The sequence below is a fragment of the Cyanistes caeruleus genome, unplaced genomic scaffold (assembly GCF_971803275.1).
Source record: "Cyanistes caeruleus unplaced genomic scaffold, bCyaCae1.hap1.1 HAP1_SCAFFOLD_193, whole genome shotgun sequence".
Taxonomy (NCBI): Eukaryota; Metazoa; Chordata; class Aves; order Passeriformes; family Paridae; genus Cyanistes; species Cyanistes caeruleus.
The window spans coordinates 1-20,926 of record NW_028255981.1 but is presented as its reverse complement, the minus strand read 5'-3'; the positions used below and the strand labels follow the sequence as shown (position 1 = coordinate 20,926).

The 20,926-nt window shown below is 51.3% G+C and overlaps 1 protein-coding gene across 1 annotated transcript; it reads right to left on the bottom strand.

The window, feature by feature from the left end:
* Positions 1–2,215: 2,215 nt before the first annotated feature.
* LOC147645680 (serine/threonine-protein kinase PAK 3-like) lies at positions 2,216–15,582 on the bottom strand. Its single transcript, XM_086874338.1, has 15 exons — positions 15,372–15,582; positions 13,672–13,709; positions 13,097–13,228; positions 11,480–11,614; positions 10,866–11,207; positions 10,330–10,419; positions 9,756–9,930; positions 8,216–8,279; positions 7,471–7,519; positions 6,980–7,092; positions 6,270–6,387; positions 5,747–5,846; positions 5,086–5,282; positions 3,599–3,736; positions 2,216–2,482 (listed from the first exon to the last, which is right to left on the bottom strand). The coding sequence occupies exons 1-15, from the start codon at positions 15,445–15,447 to the stop codon at positions 2,381–2,383; spliced, it is 1,869 nt and encodes a 622-aa protein (XP_086730464.1). The 5' UTR covers positions 15,448–15,582; the 3' UTR covers positions 2,216–2,380.
* Positions 15,583–20,926: the final 5,344 nt, after the last annotated feature.

Genomic DNA, 20,926 nt, shown 5'->3' with positions numbered 1-20,926 from the left:
GAGGTTCCCAAGTGTGTGGTACGTGTTTGTGTGCACAGAGCAAAGGTGTCAGCCTGTGTGCGTGGCCCGGGTGTCTGTCAATGTCCATTGAAGCAGACGGCTGGAAGGGGGCTCTGCCCGCCCTGCGCTGCTCCGGGGCTGGGGCTGGGCTGGCAGAGGCTGCAGAGCGCTCTGAGAGGCACAGCCTCAGCCCCGGCCGGCATCTTGTGCACGGTGGCACAGCCTCAGCCCCGGCCGGCATCTTGTGCATGGTGGCACAGCCTCAGCCCCGGCCGGCATCTTGTGCACGGTGGCACAGCCTCAGCCCCGGCCGCCATCTTGTGCATGGTGGCACAGCCTCAGCCCCGGCCGCCATCTTGTGCATGGTGGCAGCTCTGAGGGCTGTGCGAGGGACGCTCTTCCCCAGCGCTGTTTCGCGTCCTTTCCTTTCCCAGGATGGCATTTGGAAATGTTTCTTCGGCCCTATCAATACACAACTCACTGTCTTACTCACTTTATACTTAGAAGGTTCTAAGAAGACAATGAAAAGCATAGTGTGATTATGATGCACAAATAGTAGTCAAGAAAACAGTACTCCATAGTGTAGGGCCTACAGAGCAGGGATTTTTTTATTCAATGCCAGGAGTGAGGGAGAAAGCTCCACCAGAAACTCACTTGTCCATTCTTTGCACAGGACAAGCTTTTAAACTTTTTAAACTTGATGGGCACATTCTACTTTCCTAAGCTTCATATTTTCTAATTCCATGATTGTGGAAGCCCTTGCAGCAGGGCTCTGCATGAGGTAGTTGTCAGCCTCCTGGTGGTTGTTTTGGATGAAGGCTCAGGAGCTACCTGAATTCAAAAGGCCTTTTTGTTACACTTCAACACATTCCTTTTCTGGGAATTCAACACAAACTTATAGTCAGTAAGTTCTGCAAGTTCTCTTGCTGTGTGAGGCCACATTGTGTCTTTCATTCAGCAATTCATGAAGAAAACACAAATTGCCTACTGAGACCCTTCTGCTCCCTCCCAAATCACTACTCAAGAACAAGCCTCAGGCACATGCCCACAGTCCCTCTCTGCCAGCAGCTCCGAGCTGCATTGCACAGTGCTTGCTGTGCCCCAGAGAGCACCAAGCAGGCTGGCCTGGTGCCCCTGAATATTTCTGCAAGACCCTCTGCATTTCACACCTTTGCTGTGGCTCAGTGCAGAGCTCCAGGATTGCAGGCGCTTGGTCCCAGAGCTGTGTGAGGCACTGGCTCGTGCAGATGTGCCCTGACTTGCTGTCAGTGCCTCACGCTGGCCTCGGTTCCCCTGGCAGAAATGCCGTGCCTGAAGGACACTGCCCTGTGCTGGAGCCTGCGGAGCAGCCCGGCTCCCTCCCCCTGTGCCCAGAGTGCTGCACACACTGCTGACCATTGCCAGCAGTTCCAGGGCAGGCGGCAGAAGAGCAGCAATGGTCAGGCAGGGCAGCAGCCCTGGGCTGCTCTTTGCCTTTCTCTCCTCCTGTGCAGACTCCAGACAGCCTATGGCACCAGTGTGTGCTGTGCCCAGCACGGCGCCGCTTCCCCTCAGGAGCAGCCAGCTGCCAGCTTGGCTCTGAGAGCGGAGGATTTGCCTGGTGCCAGCAAGAGGCAGCCAGGGCCAGGCTGCTGCCTCTTGCAGCTCCAAGGGCCTCCTTCCAGCCTGCCTCTGCCGAGGCTCAGGCTTCTCCGGGCTCTGCCAGGGCTCTGCTGGGCCTCCAGCCTGGCCAAGGCCGGGCCCGCTCTCACCTCACAGTCGCTGACAGCTCTGCACCACAGGAGACCTTGCACAGCACCCTCACTGCTCTTTCTGCTTTCTCTCTTCAGCCAGACTCTCCTCCAGCCAAAGAGATTTCTCTTAGGGATACAAATCCAAGTGGCAGGAACCCAAATACTCTCGAGTCACATCTGCACAGCCTGCATCTGCACAGGATGTTTGCGTTGCACCGCTCCTCCTTTGGTTTTTCCTGCAAATGCCATTGCTGTTTCTGCCTCAAATAGAAATGCCAGAGCTGGGCAAAACTTGTCCAGTTGGCCATATTCCAAAGGCAGTGTGGTCTGGAGAGGATGAATGAAGAGGAGCCTTCCCCCCTTACAAACTGTACCAAAGAAGCCATCAATGTCACTTTCCACCTCTAAGAAAAAACTGACAATTCAGAAGGAAATGTTGAGCTTTCTCACAGGGTCAGAAGGAGAGAAATGTTCCAAAGGAGTTGAGATTTTAGAAATTTTATTTAAAATCCTACTCTACAATCCTACACTACAAACCTACACTACAAACCTACACTACCATCCTACTCTATAATCCTACTCTCCAGTCCTACTCTGCAATCCTACTCTATAGTCCTACTCTAAGTTGGTCATGGAGAAGACAGTTTCTAGATTAATTGTTGCATTCCTGCCTCCTCCTTCCACTTCTTTACTGCAACGATGAGAGGTGCCAGGCTGGACCCAGGCATGGCCGATGTTATAAATTGATGCTGCAGAAAGGAAAAGAAAACAACAAGAAAGCATGATTTTCCAAGCTAAGAGCTTCAAAGGCAGGGGAATACTTCTTAAACAAAATGGGGATTGAGTCAGAGTAGGTCAGGAGCATGGGGCAAGAGTGGCACAGGTTGCCCCAAGAGCTGGTAGGTGGCCCACCCCTGGAAATATCTGAGGTGTGAGTATCCTGATCTCTTGAAAGATGTCCCTGCTCATTGCAGGACACAGACTAGATGACCTTTCCATGTCCCTGTGTGTTAGTTTGAGATGAATTGACATTTAGGGAAAGAAGTAAGAAACCCCGCACGGAAGTGATTTCTTTGAGAGAAGCTGCTGGGAGCTTCCTCTGTGCCAGAGACAGGCCAATGGCTGGCTAGTTCTGAGAACTGACAACATTTTGCACCATTTAGAAATGAGATGCGCCTCTGTGATGATGCACATTTTGAAAACCACCAGCCCGGGCACTGGCCCTCTTTGGTTCCGGAGCCCGAAGGTAACGGAGCTCTGGTGAGGCCGGCCCTGCTCGCCCACGGCCTGTGCTCCTGGGGGAGGCCGGGCCAGAGCCCAGCGGCTCCCGGGCGGGGGATGGAGGCTGCGGGACCCCAGCCCCAGGCTGGGCCAGGCCACGGCTGCTGACATCTTGCCCACACTAAACCCTCTCCCCGGCGTGCAGCGACGGCTCCAGGCCGAGCCTCCCCTCCCAGCGGCTCCCGGGCAGAGAGAGGGGCCCAGCACATCCTGAAATCCAACACCGTGACTGCCATGACCTGGCTGAGATTGAACCCTTTCACTGCACAGATGAGACCTTTCTTATTCTTGTGGGCCTGCTAATAAAATTTGTTATTCCTTTGAAGTTTGAAGCCTGTTTTGCCCTTCTCCTGATCCATAGCTCCCAGCAAGAAATGAGTAAGTGCCCTGGTGATTTTAGCCAGCGCTAAAACCCAGCACTCCCTGCCAGCCCAGCCCAGTCTAGGATTGCTCCCCACTGTCAGCTGAACAGCACCAAGGTTGGAAGGGAGGAGGATGGGGGCTCATCTGATGCCTTGGATTTCAGTGGAGGAGGAGCCCATCCCTGGGACACTGTTTCACCTGCAGCCCTTTTGGCACTTTACCTGCAGCAGCTCCTTGGCAGACCAGCGCTGCGCCTCGCCTTTCTGCAGGCAGCAGCTCAGGAAGTCACGCAGCAAAGGCGAGAATTGCTCGGGCTGCCGCAGCTGTGGGGTCCCTTCTGTGGCTATGTGGAATTTAGCCTGGAGAAAAAGGAAACACAAGGCTCCACCTGCTTCTTTCCCATCTGGAACTGCTCTCCCAGAGCCCATTCTTTCAGCTCCACTCTGCAGTGGCAGTTTTTGCCCTGGCAGAGAGGCAGACATGACTTTCCTGTAGCATTTGGATGACGACTTTCCTGTATCATGAAAAAACCCAAGCCCCAAAGCCACAGCTTTGCCAACATCCAGCAGATCTTGCCTTGGCAGCTGATTTCATTGCCTGCTCTAGTTAGTGGCAACTACATCAGCAAATACATGTTTCCTTCTCGGAGGATTCCCATCAGCTTGGCAGCCTTTTTGGAAGAGGGATTTTGCTATTCTAACTAACTCTACTATTCCAAGGATTCTTATATGAAAAGAATCTCTGCAGTGCTTGTTGGTCCCTTAAGCACAGCTGCCATAAAACAAAACTCGTCCAGCTTTTTGTCCTGTTCTTGAAAATGATGGTAATTGGAAGAAAAGAAAGGAAATGCAGCAGGTGTTCCTCAGGGAAGGAAACAAACCTTTGGAATCTCATTTTCAACACAGACACATTAAGATGCCTCCACAAATGTATTGGGTTGAAAATGCCTGTTTGGGCACACAGGAGCCACCTGCAGCTCTGTCTCTCAGCACTCTGAAAATTTCAGGTTCCCTTAGGTGGCAAAAGGAAAATATTCATGGTGAAATCAGAAGTGTCATCCCTGTGGTAAGCCTGTGCCCGTTGGATTCTCAAGTCAATGCATTAACGCTGTGCCCATCCCAGAAAGTGCCAGGAAACAAACAGGAGGTTTTGGCAGGCTCTCCCTGTCACCAGGCTCCAGCTTGGTGATATGGAGAAAGTGGCTTGGGTGAGGAAAGAAGGTGGTCACTGAGTGTCTCAGCAGCACTGCACAAGAAGCAGAAGAGACTCTGGCTTTACAGCCTCATCTCCATGTTTCAGGCAAGTTTCCCTGTGAGAAGAATGGGGGTGCACCTCTTCTCTCAAAAGCACTGTTTTAGAAACTTGGTTTGCTTTGAGTTTCTTTGCTTCGTTTCTGGAAAGATAACACCAGCTCTGAGACGCTTGTTTCCTATTCTTGGGGCCATCTACACCGCCAAAAGAGCTGGAACGACTTCTAAGGCAAAGCAAAATGCTGCCTGAGAATGGAGATGGTTTGGGCGAGGTAAGGCTTGAGTTCCCCCAGTGCTGCAACCAAAGCTCCAGCAGATGCTGATGTGCTGCAGGGACATTTGTAGAAGGGGCCTTGGTGGAAGTACTTCCAGCAGATGGCCATGGGATTTTGTGCAGTGAGCAGAGAACACGGGACAGGTGAGAAAGACAGCGAGATCAGAGAGTATTTGCTCCTTACCGATCGAGCAGTGAAACTGTCATAAGGAGTTTTTTGTTCGGCCATTTCAATTGCCACAATTCCAAAAGACCACACGTCCACTTTGGGGCCATATGGTTGACGCTTCACCACTTCAGGTGCCATCCACCAAGGAGTCCCGGTCACCGAGCACCGCTGATTTTGCTCAGGGGTGAGCTGAGCAGAAAGGCCAAAATCAGCTGAGGAGAAAGCAAAATACTCTTTTAATTTTAATACTGTCAATTAGGAAACCAAGCCAGAGAATTGCCCAGTGGAAGGTTGAGAATGTGCAGTTGAATTTCCTGGACAGCACTCCCTGCTCTCTTTCCTTAGGGCTTTAGCCAAGGCAATATGAATTGGCTACTTCAAACATCCCCCCATTTTTTACACTTCCTCCAGCAGTGCCTTTTGTTCCCCTGAAGGTTTAGATTGCAGCTCCCTCCCTCTGGAAGGAACACACACAGACACACACAGAGCAATAGCACTCTGGGCTGCTTGTGGCTCCTTGTCATAGCTGTGTGCACCCTGCAACTGTGCCTTCAGCCCACAGCAGGGGGGACCCCTGCACTGCCAGCAGCAGCATTTTTGGGGAGCTGGCAGTCACTGAAAGCAGCCCCACACCCCCCATTCCTGGAAGGGTGAAGCTGAGCAAGAATACACTGACCCAGCTTGACAGAGCCGTCGGTTCTGAGAAGGATGTTGTTGCTCTTGACATCTCGATGGATCACGTGGTTGGAGTGAAGAAAATCCAGTCCTTGCAGGCACTGAGAGAGAAAAGAGAACCAGGGGGGCAAAAAGTAGTGCTGTGAGTTCATCGCACAAGAAAGGAAACAGCTGTGGAAGGTTCCCTTTGCAGGGGAATGGGGAGGAATGGCAGAACACAGCACCATTGAGAGCAAGAGCCTGCTGCTCCCACAGTAGCAGAGCAGCACCTTTCTCAGTGGAGAACTGCAAATGCCAATGCAAGAGACAGAGATAGAATACAAGAGCAGGGGATAAGAGGACAGGAAGTGAGTCCAGTGAGTGTAGGGGCACTGGCAGACAGTTCCCTTGAGATGCTCTTGCTTGCCCATAGCCGAGCAGCAGCAGAGAAACCAAGCTTGGCCCATGAAATCCCTCCCGTTCTGAGCCCCTGTTTCCCAGACAATGCAGCTCAAGGCCTTGGAAGCACAGATGGGATCCCTGACCTCCCGACTGACAGCTGCAATCTCTCCTTCAGACATTTGAATCTCGTCGATGAGATCTCTCAGAGTGCCTCCGTCCATGTACTCCATCACCAGCCAGAGTTCCTCATGCACAAGGTAGCTGAAAAAAGGAAACAAGGCCATGCAGGTGAACATGCACGCCTAGGTTGGTTTTTTGCTTGAGTCTTGTTTCTGGGTCCCTTGGAGACAAGGGCAGAAGTAAAGGCATAGACATTGCCTCTAGGCTGTGCAGTGTTTGCAGTCTGTGCTGTCTCAAGGAGAAAGGCAGTTTAGGAAGAGCCCAGATAAAAAACCTGTCACGCATGGCATTTCTGGAAATAAGCACCTAGTCTTCCTGGCATGCACAGCAATGGAAAAGAGGGGCAACAATGCAAGGGCAATCCTCTCTTGGATGGTTCATCAGCATTTAAGAAACTTGAAAAACTCAAGCCCAAAGAACTGTGGAGGCAATGAACTTAGAAGGTATTGAATTCTTAAGATAGGGCTGATGCAGGTTTTTGAACAATTTTCAGTCTGCATTTGCCAGGGTGGATTCATGCAGACAAAATGCAGTCTCTTCCCATCCATTGGAGATAAGTAGAGAAATAATCATTAACAACTCTATTTCCTGCCACTGACCAAAGTGGGTTTTTAAGCTCTCATGCTTGTAGTATGTAAAGAAACATTCAAGGGATAGGACCGTGACCACTCACCTGGCTAAGTAATTCACGATCCTGGGACTCCTATTACTCTCCATGATCCTGATTTCATTCATGGTTAGTATCTTCCTACTCACTCCTTGCACATTTATTTTCTTGATGGCCACCTCAAATGACATTGAAAAGGAGTAATTTGAGAAAATTGGTAGCATGAGACCACAACACACATGGAGCAAGTGATTTTGGAATGGCACAGCCAAGCTGTGCCAAAGTGCCTTGTGATTAGACCTCATCACTGGAGTAATTAGGGAGTGACATTCCAACAGCCCATTTCTCTGCTCCCTTGGGGGTCAGTTACAGGACACGTGGCCACTGGCGATTTGCCTTGTCCACAAAGCCTGTTCCAAGTGCAATTTGCAGGCTGGCTCCAGTCTGTGCTTCTTGTGCCTTTTCAGCACAGCTCTACTCAAAGCTCCAGCCACAGCTGTCAGCAGTGGGGAAAGGCCTGGAGAGCAGCAGAGGCTGCAGGGGCTGTTGACATTTACCTCTCCTCCTGTTGCAATGTCAAGTGCTCTGGAAACCTCTCCAAAACCCCTAGAAACAAAACAGCAGCAAAGAAAGGAGAAGCCATTTAGATCTTGCACTGAAAGCCAGTCCAGACAGGAGAGCTCTGCTGTAAATGCCTAAAAGCTGCAGGTTGCAGGAGGGGTCTGCCAGAAGGCAGATGATGCATTTTCCCCTCAAGTGCCTGGGCACTGGGCCTGTTCCTGAAGCCTTGGGATTTACTGCCTCAGCTCCAAAAGGCAGCTTATTCCTTCATCTCGGCTATCAGCTTCTAAACTGTGCAATTCTAATCCTGAGCACGGAGTATTTCCTTTAGCAAACTCTTGGAGAGAAATGTTCCTGAGAACTGTTATCTGACAGCTCTCATTGGGGGTAGGTTGTGCTTTCAGGCAAGCAAGATTCTTCTCCTTTTATTAGTGTGGCCAGATGATTTGGAGACATCCAAAAATGTGAAGGAAATGAATCCTGAGCTGTCCCACACTTGAGAGACAAGCAGATTTCCCAGGTTCTGTTCCTTGCTGCAGGCAAGACCTTGGCAGCATGGAGATGTCTTTGACAATGCCTTCTGAGCACACTTGACAAATTCTGGCCAGTACTGAGACATGGGGCAGACTAAGCCCGCTGTCTAAACATGTGGACAACTTGTCTGACTTCCCACTTGATGGATATTCCCCCAGTGAAACACCTGGCCCGTGGCTGTGTAGAAGTGACTGTGGTTGGACTCACCCGCTGCCAAGACTTTCCAGTTCGATGTATTTTGTGATGGGATTTTCCTTGTTCACCATTCTCCCTGAGGGAAACAAAATGCAAGATGCTGACTTTCAGGCAGAGATCCCAACTTGCAGGAGATGCCAAAGGCAGCCCCGCTGTCTGGGGCTCTGAACCCTCTGTGGTCAGCTGGGCAGCAAGCACAGCAGCAACAAGACAGGCAGTTGTGCAGTACAAATGGGCAGCAGAGAGACTGATTTTGTCCAGTCCTTGGAAGGAAATGAAGCGCAGAGAGCACAGCAGGGCACAGCACAAGGCTGGCAAAGGCCAAGCATGAGCACTGACAAGCAATGGCAAGAAGACACAGCCAGCCTGAGCCCCTGACAAGCTGTGGCCCCCGTTCAGGACACAACAGCATTGCCTTGGAGATCAGACACAGCCAGGTGCAGATCAAGGCCCTTTTGTGTGCCAGCAGGTGAAGGTAGACACCAAATCAGCTGGGATCTTTTCTCAGCCCCACCAGGTCTTTTCTGAGAGCACAGCACTGGCAGCTGTTATGGGCAAGAAGCAGATTAAATGGGTTGTGCTGCAGAATCACAGAGGGCTTGATGTGTTTTCCCAGAGACTGATCTGAGCAGGGCTTGGGCCAATAGGTAGGATTCTAAGAGTCATGGGAATGGCTGGGAATCAGGGATGAAAAAGTGCCATGGATCTGAGGAATACACAGCACAGGGGCTGCAGGCTCGCTCCTGAGAAATGCCTGCAGTGCTGTTTTATCTGATCACACCATGTCGATGTGTCTCTTGGACACATCTTTAGAAAAATAAAACTGGGATATTAATTACAGATTGTTATACAAGTATCTGTTTCTTCATTGTGGGCCCAATGAAAACATCTCTTGCTCTCTGTTTCTGCTGTCACCTGATGTTCTTTCAAAGGAGTCCTCACTGACAAAAATACAGCATTCTCATAAAAACCTTGTAGATGTAGTAGAGGCAATAAAAACAGTCCTAAAAATGACACCAGTAAGACACATGGGGCAGAACAGCTCTTTCAGGATGGAGAAAAAAAAAACTCTACCAAAAAACCACCAAAACCAAAACAAAAATCTATAAAAAACACCACACAGAAAACAGAACCACAACAAAAAGACAAAATCCCAAATCAGTTTCTGTGAAGTCTTTTGGTGCTGACGACAGGTGGGAAGTCTGGAGTCTAAGGAGAATTTAGGAATTAAATACTCTGTTCAGTTTGGCCACTACCACACAGAACTTGCATAGATCATTTGCTGGGCCACAGCCTCCTGCTGATCCAAGAACAATTCCTGCTGCTGCCTTTAGTGGCAAGGGAATGCCAGGCAAAGCCGAGCCAGTCCAAGCTGCCCTCAGAGGCAGCAGGAACAGCCAGAGCGCTCTCTCGCTGCCTCAGAGCACAGCAGTTCCTGTGGGGAGTCCTAAATGTCTCTGGGACACCAAAGTGAGGAGGATCATTTGCTACAGCTCTGCTGGCACGTGCACACAATACACTGTCCCTCAGACAAGAAATACACCAGACGTACTCAGTTGCTCCATGAAGTCTCCCTGGCTCTTCTGGAGCTGAGCAGCAGATGTGTCACTGCTGGAAATGGACAAACTGCCCCGGCTCCACTGCTCAGCTTGGGCAACAAAGGCTCCTTTAGATGCTGCTGCTGCTGCTGCTGCTACAGCAGATTGAATGGAAGAGCCTGTGTAGATCTGCAAGAAGAAAGGAGTTTGTGTCAGGAAGCTGGCTGGCAGAGATTACCCCGAGTTCCCTTTTCAAATGCAAGCCCTTAGGAAGTTGCTGTTAGCCACATGCAAAGCTCATCAACTGGATTTTTTGGATGCCCACTTCTGGAACCAAATGGTCAAAACCCAAGGCTGGTTTTAATCAGGTTGATGGCCAGTTTCATATTCCATTTTCCTGGATTTTCTGAAGGATGACTGCAACAACGACCATTGCACTTCCTCCCAAGGATCCCTTTCCCCCTCCAAGGGCTGCAGACACATTTGCAGCTCCTTGTTCTAATGTTGGAGCTCCTCCCCCTCAGTCCTCTTTTCCTGCACCATCTTCAGAAGGTGCTCAGCCTGCAGCACTTGTGCTTGGGACAGTACCTGTGCCTCCAGCCGACCTTGGGGCTCTTCATCAGCCGGCATTTGCTGGAAGCCTTCGCAGGCTGCCAGGTGAGATATCAACACGTCCACCTCAAGTCAAAGAGAACAAAGCAGTCAGAGACCACAGCTTGTCCCTGTGTGCCAAGGCTCATTGACTGTGAGCAAAGGGAAAGAGCAGGACAGCAGCAGATTCACCAAGGCATACAGACAGCTTGCAGCTTGTATTCCAAATCTGTCTGGGGGACTGTGTTCACTTGCAAAAAGCCCTGAAGAAACAAGGAGAGCAGGAGCAGGCCAGCAGGAATCCCTTGAGATGAGTGCTGGCAGAAGGGGCAAATGACTGGTGCCACTGTCCAGGGCAGCAGCTGAGATTGAGCACAGCAGGAAATGTCCTTCCAAGCAGCTGGGATAGACACTACAGCAGGATGGCACTGAGAGGCATCAGCCCAGCCCCCTGCTGCTCTGCAGAGGAGAGGCAAGAAGGGCAGAAAGCACCAGACTGCAGTGACTGCTGTGCCTATCGCTCTTTCACTCACTCGATTTTCTAGAGCCTCTTGCTGCTGAGCGAGGAGATCTAATTTCTCTTGGATGATTCTCCTTTCTTCCTCCAGCCTGTTCTCCCTTGCCCTGATCCTAGCCTCAGCTTCCTGCAGCTCTGCCAGAAGCTCCTCTTCGGAGGCCTGTGAAGAATGACAGAGAGGAATTTCCATGAGTGGAGTGTCTGCCACTCTGTCACTCACCTGGTTCTGTTGATTTCCTCTCTGCCAGGGGAGATTCATCTCCTCTTGGATGCTTCCGTCTTCCTCAGGCCTCCTCTTCACTGCCATGATGGCCCTCGGAGCTTCGGGCAGCTCTGCCTGGGGCTCTGCCTCGATGTTCTGTACACACAAATGGAGAGCAAGTGCCTGGGAGCTGCCATCAGGCTCAGCTTCTTCCTCAGTTTCAGCCTCAAAATCACACTCATTCAGTCACTTCTTTCTGCTTCCCTACCCACCTCTGCTTCCACTGTAACCTCCTGTCCCGCTGCTGATCTCTGCAGAGGCTCTTTGCTTTCAGGGCCTCTGGCACTCGTTGCCTGCTCAGTCCCAAGAGCTGCGTTTTATGCCCCTCTTCCTGCCCTTCACTCTGTCCCCTGCTGAGTCAGCCTTACCTGGCCATTCTCCAGTGGCTCTTCCACCTGCTGCCCCAGCTGCTCTTCCTGCTCTTGGGCTGGGAACAGCTCTCCCTCAGGCTGGCACGGCCTCCCTGAGAAAACAATCTGCTCCTGCTCTTTCTCTGGAAGGACCTGCAGAGAAAGCAAGAGAAGATGGGCTTCAACTTCTCATCCAACATTTGTGGGCAAAGACTCAAAGACTGATGGGCTCCCACGTTCCCAAAGCTCTGTGCTGCTGCTCTCCTGCCTTGTTCTCTACCCATGGGGAAGCACAGATTCCAAAGTGACCCTGGCAGTGCAATCAGGGCCCATCTGGCACTGAATCTCCAACAGACTCTTGGGCAGCTGACAGGAAATGTGGGGCATTTCTCAAGGGCCTCCCTCCCCTTCTGCTGTGTCCTGCTTGTCTCTCCCTAGTGACTGACAGCCAGCCCTGTCCCACAGCTCCATCCTGGCTCTGCAGGGGCTTCCTGGGTGAGCTCAGCCCTTGGGAGAGACACTGCTGGAGTTCATGTTCTTTTCAGGCCTGCACTGCCACTCCTGCCCCTCTGACATCTACACTCTTGTTAGAAATCCTGCTCATTCAGGGGACAAGGATGTGTGCAATTTGATCCTCTGCTGCAGGTCAGAGAGCCTCTATGGCCACCTCAGGATATGGAAGAGGACCAAGGTGTTTCTCCTCCCTCTTTTGTCAGCTGAGAATTCTGAGTGGCACTGACAGAGATCCTCAAAAGGCCCCACCAACAAATTAATTGACACACCCCTGGGGATGCCAATGAAGGAAGCCATGGGTCATGTAATGCATGTATGACCAAAGTCACCAAAAACCACCTAAAACATGGAATTGTCCCACCTCACTAGGACAGGCAGAAATTTATAGGTTAAACAGGGAGTGTCAGGACAGAAGAGGCAGGAGGAGGAAAACAGCTCTGAGGAGAAAAAACAACCATCTCTAAAGGGGTTCTTAGCAACACAAGACAGCACTCAAGGACTTGCAGCTTTGCCCCCACACTAGGCTCCAATGCAGTTTCCAAAGCTGCAGACTTCACCACAAAACGTATCAAGAGAAACTTGCCACTTGTGGATTTTGCCTCAGAAGAAGGGTTCAGAACTACACAGTTTGTTTCTTTGGCCACACAGGACAAGAATGGCCGGCCACAGCTTCATGGACAACACAATCATCTCCTTGCAGCTTATCAAAAGCCAAAAGACAGGTGGCCTAAAAGACTCTGCAGAAGTGAAGAATTACTCCAGAAAACTGCAGAACACTTCTCCAGGTCATGCAGAGGTTTCCAAAAAGGGACAGCAAACAAAGCAAGCCCTGTGAGCCCCAGAAATGCCGTGTGAGCCCTTGGCCATGGCTTGGCAGAAGCCAAGAGACAGAGCTTCCCTGAGCCAAGCAGCCAGCTGCTCACCCGCAGGCAGCAGCGCTTTGGGGCCTCAGCACGACGGCTCAAAGCCCAATTTCCAGCTGCCACGGGATGGGGGAATGGCTGGGTGCTGGCAGGACTCCAGCACTCAGCATCCTCAGCCAGCAACAGCAAGTGCTGGCTGCTCAGAAACTTGCAGCTCTGCCTTGCACTAAAGACAGCAGCACCCAGCACTGGCACTTACTGTCTGGGCATGGTCAGGCTGGGCTGTGACCACAGCTGGAGGCTCGTGCTCCTTTTGCTCATTTTGCTCCTCTTTGGCCTCTTCTCCAGGAGCAGAGGGAGCCACAGCAGAGTCTGCTCTTGCTTCTGGGCTCTGTGGACAGATGGTGGAGTTAGGGACAGGCAGCTCCCTATCATTTAGAACCTTATTTCTATTCAGCTTGATTTCTACAACCAGCTCTACCAAGCACAAATCATCAGCTTTGATAGCAATGGGATTCTAAGTCTCTCCAACTAAATTAAAATGGGTTAATTCAGCCAGGCTGCAAATAGCTCTGAATTAGAGAGTTCACCCTGGCTACTATCAGCAAGCAACGTTCTCTCTGCAAAGCTGAGCTTTGAGTTCTTTTAAAGCTCTTCAATGGAAAATTAGGAAATAGCCAACAATGCCTTTGCTATTGCTGTTGTAAACATGGAAATGGATCTTCTTTCAGCCCACCCAGCTGGCCCTCTGCACTCTACTGCCACAGGCCAAGCTCACAGTTCCCTGCACAATTCTGAAACTCCAGAAACATCAAATGTTCCTTTCTGACTCACCTCAGGATTGGCACCTCTGAACACACGGCTCAGATGACCTGCAGTGGGCAAGGAAAAGGAACCAAATTCTTTGAGAAAACTGGAGAGAACCGTGGCCTATTTAGAACAGCATCTGAGAAGATCTCCCAGTCTGCATTTTCAAAGGTGTCCTGCTTGACTGGTGTGGTTTAAAGCAGCAACTAAAAAATCACTAGGAAACTTACTTATTTCTTGCTGTGAGATATGGATTAGAACAAGAGCAAAACAAGCTTAAAACTTAAATGGAATAAAGAAAGTTTATTGACAAAAACTACAAGAATAAGAAACCAGAATAAAACTTCCAGAACAACCCTTTTCTCCCCCACTACCCAACCATTCCCTTGTTTACATGACAACATGGAGACAAAAAACTTTGGATCTTTGGTGTTTACAACAGTCCCAATTCCTGCTGGAGTCTTTTCATCAGTCTTTGTAGAGAAACAGAAGTCTTCTTCTGCTATCTATGGAGTTTTTCACACAAAAACGATTTTTCTTCATAGCTTTCTATTTCTCTGATGCCAGCTGCCCAGAAATCTGCCATCAGTTGTCTCCTCCCATTTGCCATCACTCTGAGGTGTGTTATGGGTCATGAGTCTAGGGATGTCATTTTTATGAATGAGTTATTCAAAGGCAAAAGTTCTCTTTATCTGTTTTTGTGAGCCCTCCTGGAAACAGAAGTTTTCTTTTTGCTTCTTAAAAGCCACAAATCTTCAACTCTTACTTCTCCCCCTCTGTTCCAGCATCTCACAGTGTCACAACTACTTCATCATTTGCTCAAAATCCACACTGTGAAACACTCCATTCCTCCCAATATACTCTGTCATGAATTAAAGGAGTTTTTTTCAGAACACTACTGTCCATGCCCATAGCTTTAACAGAAAAATATTTCAGCTTATTAAAGCATCTCCTTATTTCTCTTCCCCCTCTAAAGTTAATTTTTTCCTTCACTCTCTTTGATGGGTTGATGATTGATCACTCCCTCTCTCTCTCTCTCTGGAAAAAAAGGATTAATCTGCAAGTCTCATGCAGGTAGTAAAAGAGTTAAAATCTTGCTAAAGCTGCAGATGTTGATGGTGTCAGGTTTCAGTTCAGTGGCAGAAACTGCAAACCAAGTCAGGCTGGCCGGCTCCGTTTCTCCCCCCACCCCGCCCTCTGCAGCCTTGTCCGGCCTGGAGGGGGGGAGGAGGCCGAGACAGAGCCCTGTGACCTCGTCAGAAGCCAGAAACCAAAGAGAGCAAGAAATTCCCGGCCTCACATCTTCAGGTGGTGTTCACAGGTTGATCTCACTTCTCAATAGTTAAAACCCCTGCCAATTCTCACCCATGGCCAGGAATTAGTCAGGAGAAAAAACTCCCATCAGCCTCCAGCAGTTTCAACTTCCCCAGCTCTCAGAGCTATCTTAAAAGTAAAGTCACCCCAAGAGACTGAGCCAGCAAAGTGAGGAAATGACAGACTCTGCTGCCACAGGCTCTCCCGTGGAGGGAACAGAAGCCCTGCAAATGCTGCCCGCAACCCCCTGGCTACAGACACCCCGTGTTTTGCTGAAGGTGTTGACAGGAGCTTTACCAAACCAGGGGCATCCTCATGGTCTTTGTGTTTCAATAGCAACCCAGTCACTAAGAAAGAGCAGGGAGACCTACAAAAGCCAGCTCAGGTTCCAGCCAGGGAAAACCTCTACTTACGTGCCAGGTTGGTGAGGTAATAGCCGGCGTAGCCAATGCCATAAATGGTGCAAACGGCAACAGCGAGCTGCTCCATCACTGTAGCACTGCTGTGCCAGTTTGCACACTCTGCTCCACCACAAGAACAAACACGGCTCCTGTCAGTGTGCAGCTGCCCACTGACAAACGCCTCAAGCAGGAGGATGCTCCTGCACTGAGCAAGCCCAAGAGCTGCTCTGAGCCTGAGGCCTTCCGTGCACCAAGGCAACCTTGGGATGTCACCACGACAAGGTGGCATCCATGCCCTGACATCACAAAGCCAATGCTCTGCGCTGCTCTGGGAATTGATGCAGAGCAACCCAACCTTCCCTACAGCAAACACAAAATTGCCTGGGAGCTTCTCCTCTGTCACAAAGGGTCACAAATCCTTTGGTGGGCTGTGGGAAATGGAAAGACAGAAACTTCCACAGATACTGAAGGGTTTGATTTCCAGCCTTGGAAGGAGCTTGGGTTCATGCAATGCTAAAGGTTCACAGACGTTGAGTCAAGAATTCATAAGCTTATGTTCCTATAGCTCCAAGTAAGAATATGCCAGAAATAAGTAAGAAACTGCATTGAGTGAGATGGTGGAGAGATTTCAACTGTAATTGTGTGATTTTATAGAGCAAGCTATGAATCTAAATATTATCCTAAGAAGCACATGTGTGTAGGTGAGCTAGCAGTGTATTGGGTGAAAAGCAAACACAGTGCAGCAGAACTTGGCAAAGGTGAAAGGTGATTAAGTAATAATAAACCTCTTCAATTTAGTGCATTAGCCAAAAATCTCAAATTAGCGAATCTAAGCCACTGCACCAGGCTGAAACTGAGGATCCCCAGCCAAGCTCAGAGGGAGGAGAACACAGCATTTGTGGGATCCTTTCCAGTCTGACTTGCTTTAGCTGGAGCCCGGGGGAGGAGAGAGCAGGAGAAGGGTTGGCTGAGTCCTCTTCCCTCTGCCTTGCCCTTCTCTGCTGGATCCTCAGTTCATCCCACACCCACCCCAAGACTCCATCCCCATCCTAGTGGTGCTGACGGGATTAAAGGAGATAAAGAGGAGATTAAAAAGATAGAGAGGAGAGAAAAGGAGAAGTTTAAATGCAGATTAAATATGAAAGAAATACACATGTTAGTGACTGCTGAGAGTTGAAAGGGAGCTGAAGGGTTTGGGAAGGGCCAGGAGCCCGTGAAGGGCTCAGGAGCTGCTGCTGCCGGGAGGGAGGAAATGCACCAATGGCTCCCAGCAGAGTCTGTGCTTTGAGGCTCTTTCCCAAACAGCTGCAGGAGGGAAAGCAGCTGAGTTTGGAGGAAGAGTTTTCTGCTGAGGTTTCCTGTTTGGAGCTGTCACAAGCTTGAGCTGCTCAAGGGAAACGCGGCTCTGCTTCCAGCAGGGCCCAACTGCCCGGGAGCACAACTTGGTTCCCTGGCCCTGAGCCAACGGGCAGCAGCAGCTTCTGTTCCCTCCTGGCTCTTGTGTCATTTCCAGCAGCACAAGACACACCAAGAAAAGCTCCGCCAGAACATGCCATGAGAAACACAACCTGATTTCATTGCATGAAGGAGCTCTGACAGTCCCACGGGCTCAGGTTTGTTTGTCAGTGAACAGAGCAGGGAAAAGCACAGACACATTCCCTGCACAGGGAATTCCCAGGAGGAAAGTGCAGCGCTGGAGGATGTGCTTGGATACAACGTTCCCACGGCAGTTTTGGGGATAAAATCGTCAGCAGAGAGAAAAGAAAAAGTGCTCCCAAGGGTGGGCTGGGGAGGGCTGGTGCTTCCCGGGAGGCTCCCGAAGCTCAAGAGGACAAAGCCCAGACCTTGTCCAAGCTGCGAGCTGGGTCTGAGCCAGAAACCAGGGGGTGGCAGAGACATTGCTGCTGAAGGGCTTCAGATTGCCAAAGCTGAAGTGTCCAGGATCAAGGAACATCTTGAGGTTATGGAAGTCCCAGTGCCCACGTTCCATCCCCTCATTTCAAGCTGAAAGCAGAGCTCCACTTGTGACTCTGCTTTTTAATAATGAATGTCAAACTTCAACAAAATTCCCTTAAAGACCCCATGAAGGTTAACACTGTGAGAGCTCACTCGAGGCAGCCCCAACTCCTGCCCTGGTTCAGTCCCTGTCAAGCCCACTGTGCTTTCCAGTTGCTTTGCTCCAGCTCCCCCCAGATCACCACGAATTCCACTGAACTGAAACAAATCCAAATCCTCGTGGGTCGGGACAAGGGCAGGGAGAGGTCACTCAGGGATCACCATCAGGGGCACAACAGCCCGACATGGGGATGAACTGAGCTTAGGACTGAGCAAATCAGACCAGGAGAATGAGGATTAAAATCAGTCTTGAGAAACGCCTCCTCCCGCTCCTGAACTTTTCTGTCCGGGCCGCTGCTCGCGGGGCACAGAGAGGGTCCCGGCCGTGTCCCTCCAGACCTCCCTGGGAATCACCCCAGAGCCCTCAGCCTTCCGTGTGCCCATCCCTGGGGCCCCTTGTCCCTCCCAATGGCTCCCGTGGCTCTCCCAGTCCATCCCAGCCTCTCCCAGTCCATCCCAGCCTCTCCTAGTCCATCCCAGTCACTCCCAGTGACCCCGCCTGTCCATCTCGCCCCTCCGTGGATCTGCCGGCGCTCAGCCAATCAGAGCGCGTCTCTCTGATGACTCATCAGTTGCCGGGCAGATCCACAGAGCCGAGAGCCCCGCGCTGGACTCGGCCACCCAGTGCCGCGCACTTCATTCCCAGTCCCGCCCAGTGCCACCACAGTCCCTCCCAGTGCCACCACAGTCCCTCCCAGTGCCACCACAGTCCCTCCCAGCGCCACCAGTCCCTCCCAGAGGCCCCAGAGTCCCTCACACTCCTTTTTAGCCCATTCCCAGTCTATTCCGAGTTCATTCTCACTTCACTCCCAGACCTCCACGCCCTCATCCAGTGTCCCAGTATCTGCTCTCATCTCTTTTAGAGCCACCCCAGTCCCTGCCAGTCCATTCCCAGTCCCTCCCAATGACACACCACTCCTCTCCCATCTCTCCCAGTGCCCATCCCAGCGTGTCCATCTCGCTGGTGCCCTCCAGCTCCCAGCCCGGCCCCGGCCGCCTGCTCTGCTCCCTGATGGATTTCTCCCCTGCCCACATCCAGCTGAGCTGCTCCCAGGGCCAGCAGCAGCTCTCGGGCCACGTGCTGGCCACTGCCGTGCTCCCCAGCGGGGACTGGAGCCAGCAGCTCCTGGTGCTGCTGGAAACCGCCCCCGGCAATGCGGGCTCAGCTCCAGCTGCCAGGTGCAGCACGGCAGCCTGGAGCACCCCCTGAGCCGGCACTGGGGCACGGCCCGGCCCCCACAGCGCCGGGGGCAGCGGGGGAGGCACTGGGGGGGCCCAGAGGGGGATTGGGGTGTGCTGGGAAGAACTGGGAGGGAGTTTGAGACAGACTGGTTTAAACTGGGGAAGGGATTGAGCTGCTTAGGATGGCTGGGAACGGAATTAAAGGATGTTGGGGAAGGTGGGATGGGGTTCTGGGGGTCCTGGTGGACACTGGGAGGGAGTTTGGGGGTGCTGGGTGTCACAGGGAGGGATTTGAGTGAGCCTGGAGGGGCTGGAAGGAGAATGGGGATTGGAAAGCAGGGATTGGGATGAGGTTGGTTGTGCTGGAAAGAGACTGGGAGGAGTCTTGATGAGTCCTGGTGGGGCTGGAACGGACTGGGAGAGAGTTTGGGGGTCCAGGGGCAGTGGGGGGAAATTGGGAGGGGGCTGTGGGATCCTGAGAGGAACAGGAGGGGCTCTGCTGGGTCCTAGGGAGGCTGGGAAGAGACTGGCAGTGATTTAGCAAAATAGCAATATTGATCGAGTATCAACATCAATCTGTTAATGGACAAAAACCTCTCCAACAGTTTAAAGTTACACAGTGGATGTTTAATCACAGCACTGGGCGAGTGCGGGAGTCACCCCCTTAATACGCACTGCAGGTTGACAAAAGATTCCAGTGTCTAGTTACAGGAGTCTTGAATTTCCAAAATATAAATACATATTCATAATGCTAACACCTCCCATGCTCCACTTCAGACTAAAATTCATGGTAATGAGTTTAAAACGTCATTATGACTGCATGGTTGGCTCCCCAGTTTGAGGAGGGGGTCGTTTTGGTGAGGAGGGGTCATCAAGAGATGAAGGAAAACCGCTCTTCCTCACTCTCACCTTTCTACCTTTACAATGGTTGACATTACAAATGACATTTGGTACAACTCCAATTTCCTCCCTTGTGACTTTTAAATGGTTTTCCAGATGTAAGGTCTGTGATCTTCCTGAACCCGTTTATAAGTTTCTCTTTTCTCATTATAAGCACAGCTGAACAAACATACAATGACAAGTAACTTTTTACCTCAGTCTGAGATTCATTATCTCAAATCCTGCTTCTCACTTTATCATTAACTCTGACTAGTTCCAGCAAGGCCTATCTCTAGCTAAGATCTCCAATTTTTCTAAAGTACCTAATTGTTTAAAATTAGTGACTCCAAAGGAGGTTTCAGAGGGTCCTGGGTGGGCTGGGGGACACTGGGAGGGAACTTTGAGGTACTTGGGGGTTCTGTGAGAGGTTTTGGGGGTCCTGACCTCTGCAGATGCCCCAGTGACGCCGTAAAATGCCACCTGCAGCAAGATGCTGATGGGGATCGGGGGCTCCATGTTGGGTTTAGTCTTTCTGGCACTGGGGCTTGGCTTCTGCCTGAGCAAGAATGTGAGACGGCGTCCCTAGGTTTGGATATCCCCTCTCCTAGAGCGTGTGTCTTCCTTCAGGACCCCCAAGCCCAGTGTCACACCCTTTTCTCTGCCCACAGAGCTCCTGAGGCAGCGACAAAAGTTTCTCTAGGATTGAAGGTCAAAAAATACACTCTCCTCAAGGAATTCCCATTGTTGGTCTGTGTCCTGATGGACTTCATTCCCCTGCTTTCATCCAGGTGCCCACAGGGAGCCAGGAAGATGTGGAGCCTCCCAGCCAGGTGTCTTCCCAACACGGATCACCAGGACCACGGATCACCAGGGCTCTGCCCAACGGGGGTCACTGGGGATCATCCAACGCCCATCCTCCCATGGGGGATGGAGCTGGAGCAGTGCACGAAGCTCTTCCCGCACTCGGGGCACTCGCAGGGCTTCCCTTACTGGTGCCTCCGTTGGTGTCGGGTCAAGTGAGCGCTCTGTGAGAAGCTCTTCCCACACTGGGGACACTCGTAGGGCCTCTCCCCAGTGTGGATGAGCTGGTGCCTGAGAAGGTTGGAGTTGTGCTGGAAGCCCTTCCTGCAGTCGGGGCAGCGGAAGGGCCTCTCATCTGTGTGAATCCGCTCGTGTCTGAGAACATTGGAGCTGGTCTGAAACCTCTTCCCACACTTAGGACACTCGTAGGGCCTCTCCCCAGTGTGGATGCGCTGGTGTGCCCTCAGGTAGGAGTTCCACCCAAAGCTCTTCCCACATTCCAAGCAGGTGTAGGGCCGTTCCCCTGTGTGAATCACCTGGTGTTTAATCAGGTAAAACGTGTTGGTGAAGCTCTTCCCACATTTCTCACA

Excerpts from the sequence above, each read along its gene's own strand:
- LOC147645680 (XM_086874338.1), bottom strand. The coding sequence starts at position 15,447 with ATGGAGCAGCTCGCTGTTGCCGTTTGCACCATTTATGGCATTGGCTAC. Across the intron at positions 6,388-6,979 it reads ATCGTGAATTACTTAGCCAG|CTACCTTGTGCATGAGGAAC; the intron begins GTGAGTGGTCAC and ends TCCTTTTTTCAG. Across the intron at positions 5,847-6,269 it reads TTGCAGCTGTCAGTCGGGAG|TGCCTGCAAGGACTGGATTT; the intron begins GTCAGGGATCCC and ends TTTCTCTCTCAG.